General features: G+C 50.7%; 1 protein-coding gene across 1 annotated transcript in view; it reads left to right on the plus strand.

Annotated features, from left to right (window-relative positions):
- Positions 2266 to 18764, plus strand: part of LHX4 (LIM homeobox 4) — a 47626-nt gene continuing 31127 nt past the window's right edge. Inside the window, exon 1 of the mRNA XM_021063752.1 lies at positions 2266 to 2876. Coding sequence (XP_020919411.1) covers positions 2801 to 2876 — 76 coding nt within the window. The 5' untranslated portion in view covers positions 2266 to 2800. The remainder of the gene's footprint in view (positions 2877 to 18764) is intronic.

Raw genomic sequence — 18764 nt, forward strand, 5'->3', positions numbered from 1 at the left:
AAATCCTAAAGGTCATACTGCTTCATATTCTCTTTTCCCCTCATTTCCTAATAAATCTCAAACAGTTTCCTACATTATTAAATATCCTTATGTTGTATTTTCCAGTGACTATAACATTCCCTTTTATATGATCTATTTAATAATCCCCTATTGTTGGATATGTAGGTTATTCTCTTTTTTAAGTGTTATAAACATCCTTGCAACTTTATCACTGCAAATACTCTTGATTATTTTCTGTGGATAAATTTCTATATGGATTAAGTCAAATCTATCACACTGTTAGGCTATAAAAGATGTTGCCAAAATGCCCTCAGAGGACATCGTTGCTCTCTGCATACTCCCCAGGAAATTGTTTTCTAATTTCCGGCCAATGATGGGTATAATCACTGCTTTTATCTCTGGCTGACATATTTACATACTTATAATCATACACTACTGCATCCTGCTTTTTCTTTAGTCTTTCACAAGCATTCCTGTGTTGCTGGGTTTCATAATTAGTTTCAATCATTGTATAACATATTACTTTTCTTTTGTGGGGTATTTAGATTTTCTCCGAAATGTAATTCTGTAATGCACATCTTCATGTGTGAAAATTTTTCAAATTTTATTATTTCCGTGGAACAGACACTCAAGGGTGGAATTGCATGAACTCCACGGTATGAAAAATGTATGGGTTTGATCCATATTGCCCAATTGCTTTCCAAACGAATTTAAGCGTTTACAAGCCTCACAGCAGTATTTGTGAGAGTACCAGTTTCCAAATACATTTACCAGCACTGAATTCTACGATTTCCCACTCCACCCCAGTTTTTCATTAGACAAAAAAAAAAAAAAAAAAAAAAAGTATGTGCTACGATGTTTGTTTTTGTTTTGTGTGTCTTTGTTAATGAGGCTACATTTCTTTGTGTTTGTTTACTAGCTAAATTTGTATAGAAAACACTTTGGTAAACTCTGAAAATGTCACTGCGTTCTTGGCTTTTTTTCTTGCGCGCTGGAGTTACTTCGCAGGTAAACAGGGCAGAGATGATGCCAACCCATACCAGGACACATAGAAGTCATTGTGACTTCATTGAAAACAAATTCTAAGCGTTGACAGCCACGCCATCCTCCCCCACTCTTCTGCTTGTCCCTCACCAACCCTGGTGTCCCTTGTTTGGGGACAACGCCAGAAGAAAAAGCAGGGAACGCGCTGAAAGGTTGGAGAGGGCACATGGTCGCCCTTCCCACCCGAACTGGACCCCTCGAGGCTGGGAGGACACATCTGTGGAACGAAATTCAGAATGGGGGAGTCTCGAAGGCTGGGATCCGGAGAGCCGTCGGGTCCTGTTGCAGGGGGGATGGGCTTCCCGCGCCTGCAGTCAGGCAGCGTCGAGTATCCGAGGAAGTAAGAGGGAACCTCGATGAAACCAGTCCCAGCGATGGACCTTCTGTTTTATTTCCTCCAGAAACTTGCATTGAGAATTTGTGTTTATGTGTGTCTTGTAAATACCGTAAGCTACACCTGCGCCTTCGCTGGTGAGCCCCGAGGGTGAGTATGCGCGCTGCTGCCCCGCACGCACGAGGTGGAGAATTGTTCAAAGCGCCCGCGATCGCAGCGGACAAGGCGGAGCGGTCTCTCAGGACCTAGCTGAGCGGACGCCGGCCGAGCGGCCGGGACTCAGCAGAGGAGACGGGAAGAGCGGACTCAGGGCTGCAGGCCGAGGCGTGCGGGGGCGCGCAAGTGGGGGCCCGCGCCCCGCCACCTCTGCGCGCAGCCCCTGGCCGCCCTCCCCAGCCCGCCGCCGCCGCCGCCCGCTGCGTGACTCGCGCGTTCCGGGCTGAGTACCGGCTGTCCCTGGCTCGGCCTCAGCCAGACGCGGGGGAGAGAGAGCAAGGGCTGGGAAGCGCCGGCGGGAAAGGAATTGGCCGGAGGAGAAGAAGAATGGAATCCTCTAGTTACGGAACGCGCTCGGTCCGGCCAAGATAAGCCCAGGACCGAGAGCGCGCGCTACGGGAAGACATCGCCGTGCGGCTCCAGCCTCCGGAGGGCCTGCCCCGCCCTTCCCCGCCCCTTGGTCCTAATGGAGGGGCGGAGAGGACTCGAGCCTCCGGCCGGGGTCGGAAGCCCTGGATGCACCACGGAAACCTGCGAGCCCCGGACGCCGCGGTCCGGCACCACCTGCTGCAGAGCCGGCCGCAATATTTATACCCCGGGCGCGAGCCCGCACCGCGGGGAGCTGGGGCGGGGGTGGGCGGGGGTGGGGGGGAAGGCCCGTGAGGCCCCGCCCCGCTCCATGCGGTCCCGCCCTCCTGCCCAGCTGTCCTCTCTTGGGGCGCTTGGACCCCCCACTCCGGCCTGGGTCGGCGGCTAGCGGCCGGGTGGGGGGCTTGGCTGAAGGGCGGGCCTCCCTGCGGAAAGCGACGTCACGGCCGTTCCTGCAGTGTGAATGAATCAAAATGCCTGGGTGACCGCGGCCTCCCGGGCGGCCGGCACGCGAAGGGTGGAGGGGGAGGGGGAGAGAAGCGGGCGGGGGAGGGAGGAGGGGAAAAAAGCCAGAGCTGCAGCAACAGCGTCTCCTCAACCCGGGATGTGCACCAACCCGGGAGAGCGAGATCAAAGGGATTTGAAACAGACTGAGGACTGGCGGGGGGAGGGGGCCAGGCAGCCTGTGGAATCCTCCCGGAGAGGCGGAGGGTCCGGCTTCCACAGTGACTTCGGCGGTCTGGTTGGGTTTTTTATTATTTTCAAATTTCTGAATACAGCTTGAGCGAGAGAGCGAGAGATCTCCGTAGACTGCGACTCCCTGGCTCTCGCTCGGAGATGATGCAGAGCGCAGCTGTCCCCGCGGAGGGGGCTGTCAAGGGGCTCTCGGAGATGCTTGGTGTGCCGATGCAGCGTAAGACACCCCCCTTTCTCGCTGATTTAATTTGATAACAAGACGGCCAGCAACCTTGGCCGGTTTGGGGCGGGCCAAACGCTGCGCGTAGCCTGGACCGGAGGGGCCGGGCGGGGCGAGGGGCCGGCGGCCGGGGCTTAGGGGCGGTCACAGGGCAGGGGTACCAGCCAGAGTGCGTTCGAAGGGCCTGGCCCTTGGCTTTTGGGGTCGAAAGTGAAAGCCTCCCGGATCATGCTCGAGGCGAACCGAGGGTACCAAATCCCGCATCCCCAGCTCATGGCTTTTCTAGGAGTGTTGGGAAGAGTGCTGTTTGGGGATACCAGGGGAGCGAGCTGCAGGCCAGGCCTGAGGGCTGCCGTGGTCCCCCCAAATCCTCCTCTCTCCCTGGGGGTCTGCGGTCCAAGCTCGCAGTACCATTAGTGCAACTTCACCCCAGCTGGCGGGAAGTTGGAGCGCGCGTCTCCCGCCCCCGGGGCTGGCGGCGCAGAAGCCCAGGCCACAAGCTCTGTGTCCCCCACCACCCCGCCCCCGCGCAGGGCGTGCGCGCCTGGTGCGTCCCTAGCCGCTGCTGCCCGCGGCGCTAGCCGCCTGCGCCGCGGGGGACTGCCGGCTCCTAGCGAGGAAGTCCACTCGCCGTATTCCAGCTAGCGGAGGAAGGAAGGCACGGGGGGAGGGAGAAGCGCTAGGACGAAGTTATGAACTCGGGGTACAGCCTTGGCGCACGGGAGGGCAGGCTCTCTCCGGAGGGCTCAGACTCCGAAGAGGAGAGGCTCGGGTGTGCAGGCGCCTTGCTCTCCAGCCCGCTTTCTTTCCTGCGCCCGAAATTAGCAAGGCAGCGGGAGCTCAGGGCCTGTTTATCCTCAGGTGTGGTGTGTGTGTGTGTGCGTGTGCGCGCGCGCGCGCAGCACACGCAAGGATTTTCCCGATGGGAATCTGTTTCTGTTCCTCACTCTCGAACGGAGAGTCTTCTATGGAGAATCCGTGCGGAGGCCAGAGCAGGTCCAGTGGCGTGGCGCGCGTGGCAGGCGCCGTGTGAGCCCTGCCCAGGCTGCGGAACGCCCCTGGGCAAAGGTGCAGAAACCAAGGGCTTCCTCACTCCGCTTGCCAAAGGGGCTGTGCTTCCGCCCGCGTCTTCTTCAGCGGAGCGGTCGCTACATCCTCGAGGTTTAGGCCAGGAACCGCTCCAGCCAAGGATGGTGCCTACCTACAAACTAGGACGCACGAGCGCGCCCTCCTGCGCCCTGGCTCTCCATGGCAAGGTTTCTGCCCCCGCAACACCTTCAAGGGCAGGCTGAGGAGCGTGTGCCCCCAAACCCAACTTCCTGGCAAGTTTGTGAGAAGGGACTAGAAGAGGCTAGCTTCGTTCAAACCTATATAGATTGTTGCTTGATTATATCCTACAGTCATCCTTTGTGTCTTTTTCTGTCAAGTCTTAGCAAATAGTTCCACGTCTGCATTATGCCGTAAGGAGTTTACTGCTGACTGAGATGTGTCTGCAGAAGGGTTGGGGGTTCACTGCCTGCTTCCTGCCGCGACCCCACCAAGGGAAGGGAGCGAGTGCGCTGTCAGCTCCTGCACAAACAGAAACACAAACCCTGGCAGAGGTGCTCCAGGTCCTTCAGCTGACTGTAATTCTGCAGGGAATGAGCGGAGTGTGTGAATGTGAAGGCATGTGTGACTCGTGTCCTTGTGATTCAGTACAGCTGTGCTTTAATTGTTGTGGTCCAGGGAGTTCCCGTCGTGGCTCAGTGGTTAACGAATCCGACTAGGAACCATGAGGTTGTGGGTTCGATACCTGGCCTTGCTCAGTGGGTTAACGATCCGGTGTTGCCGTCAGCTGTGGTGTAGGTCACAGACATGCTTAGATTCTGTGTTGCTGTGGCTCTGGTGTAGGCCGGTGGCTACAGCTCGGATTCAACCTCTAGACTGGGAACCTCCATATGCTGCAGGAGCAGCCCTAGAAAAGACAAAAAAAAAAAAAAAAAAAAAAAGTTGTGGTCCATAGGTGGCCCGTGTGTTAGAACCACAATGAAAGAGGATGGGTTTTGCTCTGACAGTGTTTGTTTGGATGTGCCACACACACTCTCAGATGGGCTCACTTTTTATTTCTCTTACTCAGAGACAACTTTGATTTTGACCTCAGAAACTGGATTTCCTAAAATGCCTAGAAATAGCCTTCAGAGCTACAGTTCATCAGGGCTCTGAGTCTGGGTTTGAACTGTGGAAGCCCATCAGGTAGAGAAGGGGCCTCTCACCTCAGGGCAGCCTATTGACGCAAGGCTGATCCCAGACGGGGTGATTTGTCTTTCCTTCTGTCTTGTCCTGGGTCTTTGGCCTGGGTTGAAGGAAACACTGGCCACAGTTGAGGGAACCAATCCCCGAAGGGCTGTGGGATCCAGTTTGTTTTTTTTTCCTTTTGGGGGACACGTGTAGATTGGACCCCTCCCCCCTTGCAGCAGATCTGGCTTCTGCCTATTAAGCTGCTGGTGCTGGGGTCTCTGGGGCTGGTTCCCTCTCCACATATGCCTATTCTCTTCCCTGGGACATGGGCTCCAGTGGCGTAATAATTCTATGTGGGGGTGACACGCCCCTGGGCCTCAGGGAGGAAGAGGGGGTGCTCCCAGGCTGTGGGTATTTAAATCTTGGGGGGTTTAAACAGGGGTCCCTCCAACCAGCCAACTGGAAGACCTGCTCCCCCAACCCTGTTCTGCTTCTTCACTCTGAGCCACTGCAGATGGAGCATTGGGGCACAGGTCTAGGGCTCCCCCCTCAGCATCTCTGGTGCCCTAGCCTTTAGGGGCAGTTTAGGAGTCAGAATCCAGTTTGCTTCCGCTGCAGTCAGAATACTCTTTTGCTTTGGGAGGATGGCCGAAGTGGCTTCCCTTCCGGAAGACGTTACCAAGTAATGTATGCAGTCATTTCGGTGGGTGGCCCTCTTTCTGACATCTTGTCCCCTACCCCCACCTCCACCTCCTGCACTGCTTGCACCTGGGCAGTCTGGTGGTTAGTGCACGCGCCCTCTTCCTGCTTCACCAAGTGGAGGTTTTGGATCTGGTCAGCCTCACTGCTCTGACAGCCCCTGGGTCTGATCCCCGTGCCCAGCTCGGGCTTCTAGGGACAAGCTCGGGGCGCTTTATCTGTTTGAGAGGCGTGCACCTGAGCCAGAAGCTCAGAAGCGTCGGACAGGAGGCTGGGATTGATCCCAGAGCAACTTGGGGTAGAGAAATAGAGCACACATGCCCCCCTTAAATCTCAGCTTGCTAAGCGGGACGGCCTTCCTCCCACCTCAAGTCAGTGCTTTTTAAGGAACTCAACCCAGACTCCTTGCTCTGGGTGGTGGGGAGCGCTCTGTTAGCTGGAGGTGGCATCCTCGGGGTCCCTTAGCACGGGCAGAGTTCAGTGGTTTGTGGGGGCCGGTGGATAGGTTCAGAAAATGACTTCATTCTTGTAGGTTCCGGCGACCTGGCCCACGATTTAGGGCGGCTAGTTTCTCTCTCCAGGGTGGTCTTGGCTGCCTGCATCAGGGCAGTTGAGATGCCAAAGTCCGAGTCCTCGAGGCGCTGGACTCTGGGCAGCGCTGGGTGCATTGGCCTCTAGCCTCCTTCGAACTTCTCCCCGAGTCCAGCGGTTCTGCCACGCATCTGGATCTTGCTGGCCCCTCATGCTTGCCAAGACTTTGGGGAACAGTGCAGGACATACAGAGAGGTGGGCATTTTATCCGCCCCTTTCCCCCTCTTTTTGCCCATCACACCGCTAGTCTCCTAGGGCACCGAGGAAAGGACAGCAAACAAACCGGAATGCTGGTTGGAGAGCCGGCCAACCGGCAGGAGGAAGGATGATTCCTCGGGCCCAGGCTGGGGGTGGTAAATGGGGAGCACACCTGGTGGTCACCCATCCTTTCCTTGTCTCCAGAAAGATCTATCTTGCAGCTCTAGTGAATCCCGAAGCTGTGGGGAAAGGGCATTTCATTTTGTCTTTGGTAGGATCTGGGTCCAGGACTTCTCAGGACGCCTGGCTACTCTTTCTTTCCTTCCTGGCGCTCCTGTGTGGGGTGACTGTGCCAGCACGGTTTGCGTCAGAGTCTTTGCCCCGACCTCATCCTCTTGCAGGCCATTTCTTAACAAGGATGGAGTGGATTCGCTTCCCGGCCAGGAGTTCACTCAAACTCTGGAGCAGCAATTTAGTCGTCTTTCTATTCCTGCCTTTTCTCGTGGTGCGCTGGTGGTGGGGCAATATTGACACTGAAATTCCATCAGATTCCGATACAGAAATTCAAACAGCACCCCGGACACCACAAACCTCCTTCCCCGCATCACAGAAATATCGTCAGGCGCGGACCTACTTTTAAAGGTCAGACTGCCTGTTCCCACCGCCAGATTCGAGCTTCGCGGGTTGGGGATTCGGATTCTCTAACCGCGAGCATCCGATCCCAGCGTCTGGCCAGAGCTGCGCACCAGCCGGCGGGAATTTGGAGAAACCCGGGCGACCGCGGCCGTGCCTCGCTTGGGGCGACTGGGGGCCGCGGGCTGCGGGCTCTGGGTTCCCCTGCTTGGATCGGAGGGGGCGGAGGGGAGCCCTCGTGGGAAGCCGCAGTCTCAGGGCACCCAGGGAGCAGAATCAACGATTTAACCGGACAGGGAGCAGGCAGGTGTGGAGGGGCGCGGGTCTGCATTGAGCGGACCCGTGCGGGTGTCCAAAGGAGAAGAAAAATCGGGACTGGAAGAGGAGGCAGGACTTAACTCCATTGGTTTCCTGGCTTGGTCGCGGTCGGTCCTCGCGGAAAACCAGAGCCAGGCGAGGCCGGGCGGGAGCGGCGTCCTCGGGTCTGGGAGCGCGACCTGCGTGACCTCGCCGCCACCAAGGCAGAACTCCTCTGTCCCGAGGGCAGGCTCCGGCCTGGGTGGCCCGGGAGACTGACGGTGAATTGCTTCTAAAAGCATATGCTGCGCACCTGCGGGCGACGCATGGTCCTGAGCGAGCCCGCCGCGTACCCTGGGTTTTAGAGGGCTCGCCAGGGGAGGGGGATGCTGACCCGGCGGCCCTTTGCGGGGAGCCGGCTTTGCGCGCAGCGCGTCTAGTAGCCCCGAGTGGAGGTCGCAGCTGCGAAGTGGGCAAAAGAGGGACGGCCACCACGCGGCGCATTCAGCTTTCCTGCTCCTTGGCCTTTTTCCTCCATCCACCTTGCCCGTTCTTCTTGCTAGTTTGTTATTCTGAGCGGTCTGGGATTGGCCAAGCCTGGATGCAGGTTTCTACCTCTTTGGAGCGGGGCATACTTTCTCCGCCGGGAGAGGCTCGGCAGGTGGGAGCGCGGACGGTGCGCCCTAAGAGCAGAGGCTGTAAGCCCTCGTCCTCCGCCTACCCATGTCGCGCCAAGAATTTGGGAAGGCAAAATTAACCCCCCTATGCTGGCGGCACAAACCTTTCGGTGACTTTTTAACCCTTAGAAAGCGCTTCTCCCATGTTGAGAGCGGATTCTGCACAGAGCCTGGAGGCAGTCGACGGGTCCCCGCGCTGTGCGCGCCCTGTCGATGTTCTCACCTGGGCCCCCGACCTTGCTTCCCGCGCTTAGCGGACTTAGAAGAGCGCTTAAAACGTGGTGGGTTCAAGAGAGATGAGGTTTCTACCTGGGCAGCCGTTCTTGTAATTAAAGACCTGGGGGAGAGGGGTGGGGTGGTAACACAGTGCGCCAGGGAAGGCGAAATGGAGCGGGTATGGATTGCACACACCAAGCTCCAGAGGAAGCCCCGGCTGGCCTGCGACTCAGCGCCGGCTTCTCTTCTTGGGCCTCGGGCTGGTTTCATCAAGGCTGGGGTTTTTTTAAGTAGGCAAGGTGGTGTCTTTTAAAGGACTCTGGAGGGTGAAACGAATCAGGAGGAAGAAGAATTACTAGCAAAGCCGGGGCAGGATGAAACGGTGCGGCAGGAAGTTGAAGGAATACCAAAGCTAGGTGTACCCCTCTCTTGACCCGCCAAAAAAACAAAGCGGGGTTAAGGCAAGAATGTAGGCTGAACGCTCTGGGATTAGAACAGCGTGAGTCCTCAAGACGTCTTGGAAACCGCCACGACCTAATAATACCAGGACTTGAAAAATCGAGTCCTCCTGGAGGTGAGGTGGGGGTCGCGGCCGGCGGGAAAACGGCAAAGCAATATCTTTCCATTGAGTAGACAAAAACAGCCCACAGGGGCGTCTTGGATTTTGAACCGTGACCTGATGACCCCGCTGACCAGGTGTAGACAGTCTTAAATCCTAAATATTTCCATTGTCCTAACACTTCCCCTTTGCCTCGGATTTTACTGTCCTTTCAGTCTGTGCTACAGTCAATTAGTGATTACTTAGCACCGCATTAGCAGACACAACCCAGAGAGACACAGGTGCTGGGAGGGCTGCAGGGGAGGGAGGGGTGGGAGGGCGCACCTGCAAAGATGGGAAATTAGTTAACAGGGACTAACCTTTCTTCCCATCGCGTTGTTAAGAAATCTCCTTTGAGCCTCTTGACTTAGTCCATACTGGTGGATATTTTGTGAGTTTCCCTGGGAAACTAGTCTTCTACAAATGGGGGGAGGGGTGTGTGTGTGTGCACGGATGTTGCTGGAGTTGGATGGAAAGACCTTGTGCCCTTTCTTTCAATTAGGGAAATTTATCAGGATTCGAGATGAGAAGCTTAGGAATGCAGCGACTTGGAACCCGTTTAGCTGCTGAGAGGACGGAAAGGAGTAATCTTCTCCCCTTTGGGAAACCCAGGGTTGGAGACAGACGGAAACAGCACTTTGCTGTGGCAGCATTACTCTATAGATTGCTGGCTTTGGGGATGGCTGGGGAGGTGGGGGTTTACTTGTGTAATTATTCTCTGTCTTTCCCCCCTTCCTGGGATGAGTGTTATTAACACAATGCCCATAACACAGATGGGAGCAAACAGGGTCTGCTGCTTTCAGTAGAATTCCATTGTGGCTGGAATGTCTGTCTGCCTTCGTTCTCTCTCCTTCCTTTCTCTCTTCCTTCTTCTAGCTCTTCCTTCCTGCCTTCTTCCCTTTGTGAGGTCTTTGCAGGGAGGAGCATGGAATTGTGCAAGAATTCTGAGCATTAGCCTCTCCTTGTCGGGGGTTGAGTGCCCAGCGGGCTGCTGGGTGGGGAGGGGGAGGGTTCATCACTCATTCTGTTTCCAGGAGGCCTGCGAGGGAAGAGCAGTTTCTGGGTCCAAGACAGAAGTAGCCCTAGAGGTGGGCTATTGTCCTTAGTGGTAGGAAGAAATCAGCTAAACAAAAAAAGATGCCGCCGCTGTACAGGCTTCCCTTTCTTAGTCCTCAGTTTTATAGGAACCCTGATCCAAATGGAGCACAAATCAACCGTCTCAAGGCACTGCAGTTGGGGGTAGGTGGACAGGTTGGGTTTAACTGGCAAAATCGAAAAGGATGCTCCCTGGGAAAATGTACTTTGGGTTAACTGTGTTAGTGGCAGCCTGGAAAATCATCTTGGGAGGCAACTCTTAACTCCTGTTGTGATTTTGGTGGGTTTCTTTTCTCAGATGTCCCCGCTCCCCTTCCCTCTGTCAGTCTGAGGCTACTCACAGATGTATTACTGTGATATCTCACCCCCATATGCCTTTAAAGCATAATTTGCTTTAATTATAATGTTAGGGGGTTAAAGGCTTGGGTCTGGGAAGAACTTAATAGAGACAAAACTTGCAGCCAAATTAATTGAAAGTTTTTTCTTATGGGGGAGATGTGGCCAAACATATGGACTATTGCCACGGAATGAGACATCAGAAAAATACATTGTGGAGATGTAGCAGTGATTAAATGTGAAAAGTGGAGGGGAACGTAGATAGGTCTACAGCATGTCCATAGACTGTTTCGGATTTGTTTAATGGGATTTTCTGTTTTATTTGCAATTACTGAGACTATTCGATAGCCTACTGACGATTGCTAATGTCATGCCAATATATGATCTAGAAGATAATTCTATACCCGTAAATACATGTTCACCTTTCTTAATTTTATTTACCCTGGGACTCCTTCTATTAAAATATTATCCAAATTCAGCCTTAAAATGGTAACATCGACATTGTCGCCAGGATACTTTTTGAATTTGATCTTGTATTGAAGAGGCTACCGTTTTTGAGCTAAACAGAAAAAGAACAAAGGAAATTGTCAAAGGGACCTCAAACCCCCAAATGAAACAAATAGGACCTGTGATGGGAAGGATTCTGGAGGAGAAGTGGACGGAAAAGGCAAAGTTAGGTGTGATCATTTCTGATGTGAAAAGGGTGTTCTGACTTTTTTTCTAGTTGTTAGTCATTTGTCAAGGCAAACTGGGAAAAAACTTAGAAATTAGATAAGACATCTAGATGGATGTATTTTTTTAAGTACGTAAGTGCATAGAATTATAAACAGAGACTGTAATTTACCTTACATGTGATGCCAGCTTTTGGCTTTTTTAATGTGACTTTCCCCAGTATTTTTGTGGCTAGCCCAGATCACTCCTCTATGCAATGCTGTCATCAGCATTACAAAAGACCACAACGTTTGACAAACCTTTGATCCTTAAGTTTTAAAGAATTAATACAGGAATTCTGTGCCTCAGCTATGTTGCTGATGAGATAATTCTTCCTAGATTATGAAGATCCCTTAAGAAGAAGTTTATAAAAACCATTTTGGAAAATTACATTATGGCCTTTGCAAGATACCTTGGTTTAGATTAAGGGAACATGTAAATAAAGAAGCTATAAATTGTTCAATAAAAAATAAATTATCTTTAATAGGGAAATAGCAAATAAAGAGCCAGGAGGGGAAAAAGCAGACACGTCTAGTTAGGATTTGTCATATTAAACTTCATCCTGGGTCTCGGTCCTCTGTTTCTTTGGTCACAATTATCAGGTGGTTTAAGAGGAGAGTTGTGACCGGAAAACAGGATTTTTTTTGCCAGTGATGACGGCAGTGACTTTGAATTGGAAAGTTTTGTTTTTAAAATCTATATTGAATAACAGGACTTTTAATTAATTTAACTGTACCTCTGTTATAATTCTTAGACTTGTGTATTCCAGAACTTAGGTATGAGCTTAGACAGGTCTGGTGACATACCTGATATGTTCTGTGAACTTATGCTGATACACTTTAGAATTAGTCATTCCTGGTCTAAACTGATAAGCCCTTGCAGAGAGTATTTCCCTAATTCACCTTTTCAAAACCGTCTTCCTTCTTTCTTACTTACTCAGAGAACCTTTCGTCAAGGAGCAGCATTAGCTGCTGTTAACTATTATTTTCTCCCCCTTATATGTGGGAAAGGAATGGAGAATTCCAAGAAACACCTTTGCATATATTTCAATTATGTATGTGTTTCCTTAAAGCCCTCTTTGGTTTCTCCTTTCAGTTTGTAGTCAGTAAAGAAACTTCAATAAATAAAACTACATATTTTTGGAAACATACATCAGCCCAGTGTTATTTAAGACAGAGCTCATAAAACGACTTACTGGTATGAAATCACCAGCAGAAGGATTTGGGGTGAAACCTACCAGGTAAATAATGGCTTTGATGAGCACTGTCGGAAGTCTCGGTCTTCAGTCAGCCCCGGAATCTATCCCAGAGAAAAAAGAAGTTTCTCGCCCTAGTTTGGCCCCCAACTGTGTCCCCTTAGGGAAGCTCTTTGAGATACAGAAATTCACTTTTCTCAGGACCTCCAGGAGGAGTAAACAAGCTTGCAGGTTTGCAAGTACTTAACCAAGTTCAAAGTGCTGGCAGTCTTAAAGACCACAGGTCCCATTTTGTGCATTGAGTCGCCCTAAGTGGGCTGGAGTATCCTGGGTGCTCCTGGGTGTCCCAAGAGGATGGCCAAGCCCACAGGGAGTATTGTGGGGTCTGCAAATAGGGAACCGTGGAAGCCTCTCCCTTGGACTGGCTCCCCATCCTGAAAGAAGTAAGGAAAACCTTTTCCTGGGCATTAGGCTGAAATGTCAAATTGTTTGGGAAACAAAAAGAGGAATTCTATTCGTCCAAAAAGGTAGTGAAAAAGCAGTGCCTTCAGAACTTCAAAGTGGCCCATCAAAAGTCCAAATTTTACAAAATATTAATGTGCTCTGGGACCATGGTTAAATAAAAATTATTCCTACCAGCACGAAATAACGGTCTTTAAAAGGTTATTCACCTGCATTAGGAGTCCCGTGGAACTATCTGAAATTCTAAATCATTTCCCCAAAAAGTTTCACTTTCTTAAAGACATTTTAGAAGTCATTATCAAGTGTATTGATTCACGTTTTAGTCTCTTTCGTGGGGGAAAAAAAAAAATGTTTTCCCTCACCTTGTGGGTCTTCTGTGACCAAAGAGATAGAAGACGCAATTTTTCAAAGAATTAAAATCGATCAAAGACACACAAACCATCTCTGAAATGTTTCATGGTGGCCCTTGGTTCGTTGAGGGCGGTTTCTTGGAAATGAAGAAAGGTGAATGGGGAAAGAACACGCCCAATACTAATCACCAGAGGGGTGTAGGCACTTTCGTTTACCATAGACCACTTCAGACCTTTCCATCTCTTCCACGTCCCAGCTTTCTGAAACTTTACTGATGGATGGATTGGGAGATTTAAAATGGAATCCATTACTAGATGGGCCACTGTGAAAAATAAACCCTGCCTGCCCTCACTACGGCACTTCAGGTGATTTGAGGACTGGGCTTTATCAGCTTCCTTGTTGAAGAAGTAGGTTCTGGCTACAGGCAAGGGATTTTTAGCTATGTCTTATCAAATAAGAAACAATCACTTTGCCATTGGGCATTTAGTGGTCTCCAAGAAAAATACGGGACACCTCAAATGTTAATTTGAACTCAATCCACTTTTACTTGAATACATTCCAGCCAAAGTGAAGTGAGGTAGGCAGTCGGTGGCCCCAACCCCACCATTCTCACCATTCACATGTGGGGAGGGGGCCCAAGTGAGACCTGGCAAATTTGCCCTCATTCTGTGAAGGAAAGAATCTGACCCATTTCTTTATTCCCCAAAGACTGCATCTTGTAACGTTGCCTTATCTGCTCTTCATACTCTGGGATTATGTTGATTAGAAAGTGTTGTACATTTTCCAGATGCTTTAGAACTAGAGGGATGGAGGAGAGTTTTAAGTGTTTTGGCAGTGGGGACAGGGAAAATTCTATTGGGAAATAATGAAGCAAGAAATAATTTCGATCCACTTAAAATCTATAAATCCGTCTTGTTGGTGATTGGCCATGATGGAATGGAAAAGGGAGCTGACCATTGAGCTTGGACTAAGGTATTATGGGGCTAAGTGTTTTACGCTCATTAAACTGCTGTGATCATGCCACAAGCCTGAGAGCCTGGTGTTATTAGCTCCATTTTACAGGTAAGAAAATTGAGACTCAAAGAGGTTAAGCAGTTTGTGCAAGATCACATTCAGGATTGAATCAGGATCTCAGACTCTGATCTGGGTTTTATTGTACTTGACTTGGCAGACCTAGAGATGCAAAGATCTGAACTTTAAAACAGAGCTGTGAATTTTCAAATTCACCCAATCCTTTTTCAGAACGGTATTTGAGCGAAATGTCTCTACTTCCCCCTGGCTTTCTATTTCACTCACTGCCCATGGTCCCCACTGCTCCAGGGTGGGACAGCCAGCTCCCTCATTCAGAGATGGCTTCCTTTCTGTAGACAGGGCTTGACTTCAGAAGAATTGGCATTTTGCCAGAATCGCAAAGCCTCAGCTATTGTATGAAGAAGTGTGTGTGCGTGTGTTTGTATGTGTGTGGGTGTTAGTCTCTGTAGTATGTGTGTGTGTGCTAAATATAAATATGCATGTCTGAGCGTATGTGAATTTGTGTGTGTGTCTAAGTGAATGGGGGTGGGGGGGCTTTGTCTATGTACGAGTGTGTATGTTTCACACATCTTTATTTGTCATCCTGTTCCTGTGTGTCTCTGAGTATTTATGAGTGTGTCTGTGCTACATGTGTCTTTGTCTGTATCGTAAGTATGTGTGCATGTGTCTGTGTGAGTGTGTGTGAAGGTGTGCACCTGTAGAGCTGTGTACAGGCAGATGTTCTCCCGGGGGCTAGGGGCTGTGCCTTGAGCCGTGTCTCTGCTGGATACAGAAGACTTTGATGGAGGGACCCTACTAATGAGACTGCTTGTGCTCTGTGGCCCAGCATCTCCAAGGAATCCTTGGCTGTTGCAGGGGTGTTGCTGTCTTCTCATGCTTGGGGTTACCCTTTGCAGCGCCCCAGCAAAGCGCATCATCACATAACACTTTCCTACAGATAAGATAAAAATTTTCATTCTCAATGAAATAACTCCTCCCATCAGGGAACTGAGCGGATCAAATTCTGTCTTAGTGACGGCAAGGGTCTGCTTAAATTCCAGACTTTAAAATTCTGTGATATCAAATACTGCAGGAATAAGTTGAGTTTACTAGGGATTTGAAAATCCTCTCCCTGGAAATTTCAGTTCGAACTTTGTTTCTTCTAGGAGACCTATATANCCTCTGTCCTCTTCAGAGTCTCCAAATTGTTTTTTAAAAACTATATTGTAGGTTAAAAAACTTGTGTTGCTTTTTAAAAAATTTTCTGGATAGCTCACATTTCATTCTAATTTAAATGATTGCACAGAGCGCTGTTACCTGAATGTGGGGTCTGCTTTCACAGATATCCACCCCCTCACAGGCCCCTATGAATCTGAACTTGACAGGTGCCATCACCCAGCTGGCACCTTGCAACTGGGTGGAGGAGGTTAGCCGGACAGGAGTCCCCACTCCCAGGCCTCCTTGGGGATCAGGTTTCTGTCCCCTATGACACATGCATTCTCCAAAGGATGAAAATCTATGTCTCAGACATTGGGTTCCATTGGCCCAGTTGTTAGGGAGCCTCAAAGGCCAGTGGCTCATCTGCTCTTTGTCACTGTACACAGAGCAGCTCTGAGACTAGCCCTTCCCCTCCATAAAGTGACAGGGCAGAGCCACACAGGTGAGGGGATGTCTCAGACCCTCCAGCTCTCAAATCGGGTGAGCCTTCCTCATGCCCAGGCTTGGTTCGAATCCCCACTCCACCGTTGTGGGACCTTGGACTCTTGGCTTGAGCTCTTCCAGGCTCAGTTTCCTCATCTGTAGACTGGGGCTAATGACACCTTCCTTATCAAGTTGAAAGGCTTTCTTTCCTTTGAACTTAAAAAGCAACTGTAGTATGTCCCTTATATTTTTGCCAAACTCGAGGACCCCAGTTGGGTTCCCCGGCCTCTCTGAGAACCCCTAGTTTGGGCAGCCCAGCCTGGCCCTGCAAGAAGCCTCCCCTGCAAGCTGAAAATGGCTCATCCGTCTGCTTTTAGTGTTGTTTCTAAACCCGATGTTGTCTCAGCTTCCAAGCCTCTAAAACTCTCCCGCCCACCCTTCCTGCATACATTAGCCTTAATGTATTCTCTCTTGAATACTCATCATATTAAGGCTCCCGGTAGATTCCTTGCTCGAAATAAATTTTATGGGCATGCATCCTCGCCCTCATCCCCATGCATTTGTGGCCGGGAGGAGAAATATAGCCATATCTCTCCTCGGAGGCCAAACAACAATTAGGTGGGAATCGGTGGCCCTCTGGCCCCAGCGCAGGGCGGGGTGCAGGGAGGGAGCTGGCTCCCCGCTCAGAGGGCCATTCCCCGTCGGGGTTCTCTAAGGGTTAATTTGCCTCTGCTGCCCTGGCACCTGGCTTCTGGGACAAAGAGGTCCCTAGTGGGGCGCCTAGTGGGCTGTGTCCCCAGGCCTCACAGGGACACACGGGTCAAGCTGGGCACATGCGGCTGGGGGCAGGGTGGGCATGGTTCCAGTGGCTCTGTACCCGCGCCCCCTCTTCCTTGAGCGGGAGGGCTTCTGGCTTAGGGCTTCCTTCCTTCCCCTCCCTTGCAAGAAGATGCCTGAGCATCTCCACACCTCCCTCCTTCCTCAAGCCCCTGGTTCAGCAGCTGCCATGGCTTCAAACCATGCAGGGGAGGTCGCACCCTTTCCCCCTTAAAGGCTCTCTCTTTCTCTCTCTTTTTTTTTTTTTTTTTCCTTTTTGGCTGCGCCCATGGCATGCGAAAGTTCCAGGGCCACAGCAGCCACCTGAGCTGCAGCAGCGATGACGTTGGGTCCTTAACCTGTTAAGCCACAGATGAACTCCCCTTAGTGGCCCTATTTACCTGAGTTGTCCCCACCCCTTGCCCAGGCTGGACTTGTCACCCTACAGGAGTTCCAGGCAATCTGCCTCTCATTCCCCTGTTGTCTTGCCTCTTCTCATCCAATCCTCTCAGCTGGTAAAGCCCCTGCTGTCGGAACTCTCCCCAGCTGCTCCAAGGATGCTGGTCCCTGATGGTCTCTAGAGAGAGGCAGGTGTGTGATTCAGGGCCACCCTCCTGGAGGCGCCAGGTGCACTGAGCATAGTCACTGTGTGAGGTGGGCAGTATCTGAACCTCGGCACCAGTGTCTTGCCATTTATGTGGGGATTCTTGGTGGGAGTCCAATGAGATCAAGCCCATAAACGTGGGCACCTAGCTTTCTTTTCCCTCAGCCACAGGGGCACCACGGCCAATCCTTGGTTACTGCAGTTATCTCCCAATAATGGTGACACTTGATTGAGTGCCTACTGTATACTCTGTCCTGTCCTCCGGGGGGTATTGATTCCTTTATCTTCATAACAATTCTACCAGGTACTGTTTGTCATCGTCATGCCACTTTACAGGTGACAGAAATGAGGCAGAGAGAAGCAAAGCAATTTGTTCAAGGTTAGAAAGCAGAGCCAGGATTCAAAATTTGGCAATCTGGCTCTAGAATCCTGTGTCCTACCCACCCCCTCTTATTTGATGGAAATTGCTGCGGCTCTCATGTGCTTAGTACTTTGCTGGGACTCCTTAGTATTTATTGGTTGAACAATTTCTTTGTCAAGGCGGAAACCTTTTGAAATTAAAAAAAAAAAAAAAAATCTCGGAGTTCCCATCATGGCATAGCAGAAGCTAATCTGAATCCAACTAGGAACCATGAGGTTTTGGGTTTGATCCCTGGCCTCGCTCAGTGGGTCGAGGATCCAGCGTTGCTGTGAGCTGTGGTGTAGGTTGCAGCTGCGGCTTGGATCTGGCGTTGCTGTGGCTCTGGTGTAGGCCAGTGGCTACAGCTCTGATTTGACCCCTAGCCTGGGAACCTCCATATGCCACAGGAGTGGCCCTAGAAAAGGCAAAAAGACAAAAAAAGAAAAAAAAAATCCCATGTGACCTGAGACAGGTAGCAAATGTCAAGCCTACACGTATCTAGTAGTTTTCATGGGGCATTTTGATCCGAGAATCAGGTCAAAGGTCAAGACATCTAGTAAATCTGCCTTTCAGGTGAATGGTGGTGGCTGCCAAGGCCGTGAAGAGAATAGGCTGTGCTGGGGTTTAATTGGACCCAAGATTGACACTTGTGTGTACAGGGCTAATGATGCTGGTTAGGGACTGTCTCAATAGCCTGTCTCTAAGTTTTAGATACAAGTGACTTAATACTTGAGACAACTTTCTCTCTCAACTCTCTAGACATAGATGTGTTCAAAATTTTCCCCTGGTGCTTTGAGGCTAATTCCCTTATGTTAGCAATTTACATTATATCACAACCACCAAACATGATAGGAATCAAGAAACACGTATGATTCATGAGAGCTCTGGTTTTACTGCTGTCATTAACATTTTGGAGTGTTTAGGAGAAACGAGTGAAGAACCCTTTCGAGGTAAGCTTCTTAGATAGGATTTGCTCTGGTCTTTTTTCGGTGATAAATATCTGTGGAGTTACTCTTGTGTGCCAGGCCCTGTGCTAGGCAGGGAGGATGCAACGCTGAGAAAGAAACATGTTCCTGCTTCTTGAGAAGCCCACCTTCTAATGGGAAAGATGGTATATAATCAAACAGTTAGCAAAAA

This window comes from Sus scrofa, chromosome 9, assembly GCF_000003025.6.
Source record: "Sus scrofa isolate TJ Tabasco breed Duroc chromosome 9, Sscrofa11.1, whole genome shotgun sequence".
NCBI classification, from domain to species: domain Eukaryota; kingdom Metazoa; phylum Chordata; class Mammalia; order Artiodactyla; family Suidae; genus Sus; species Sus scrofa.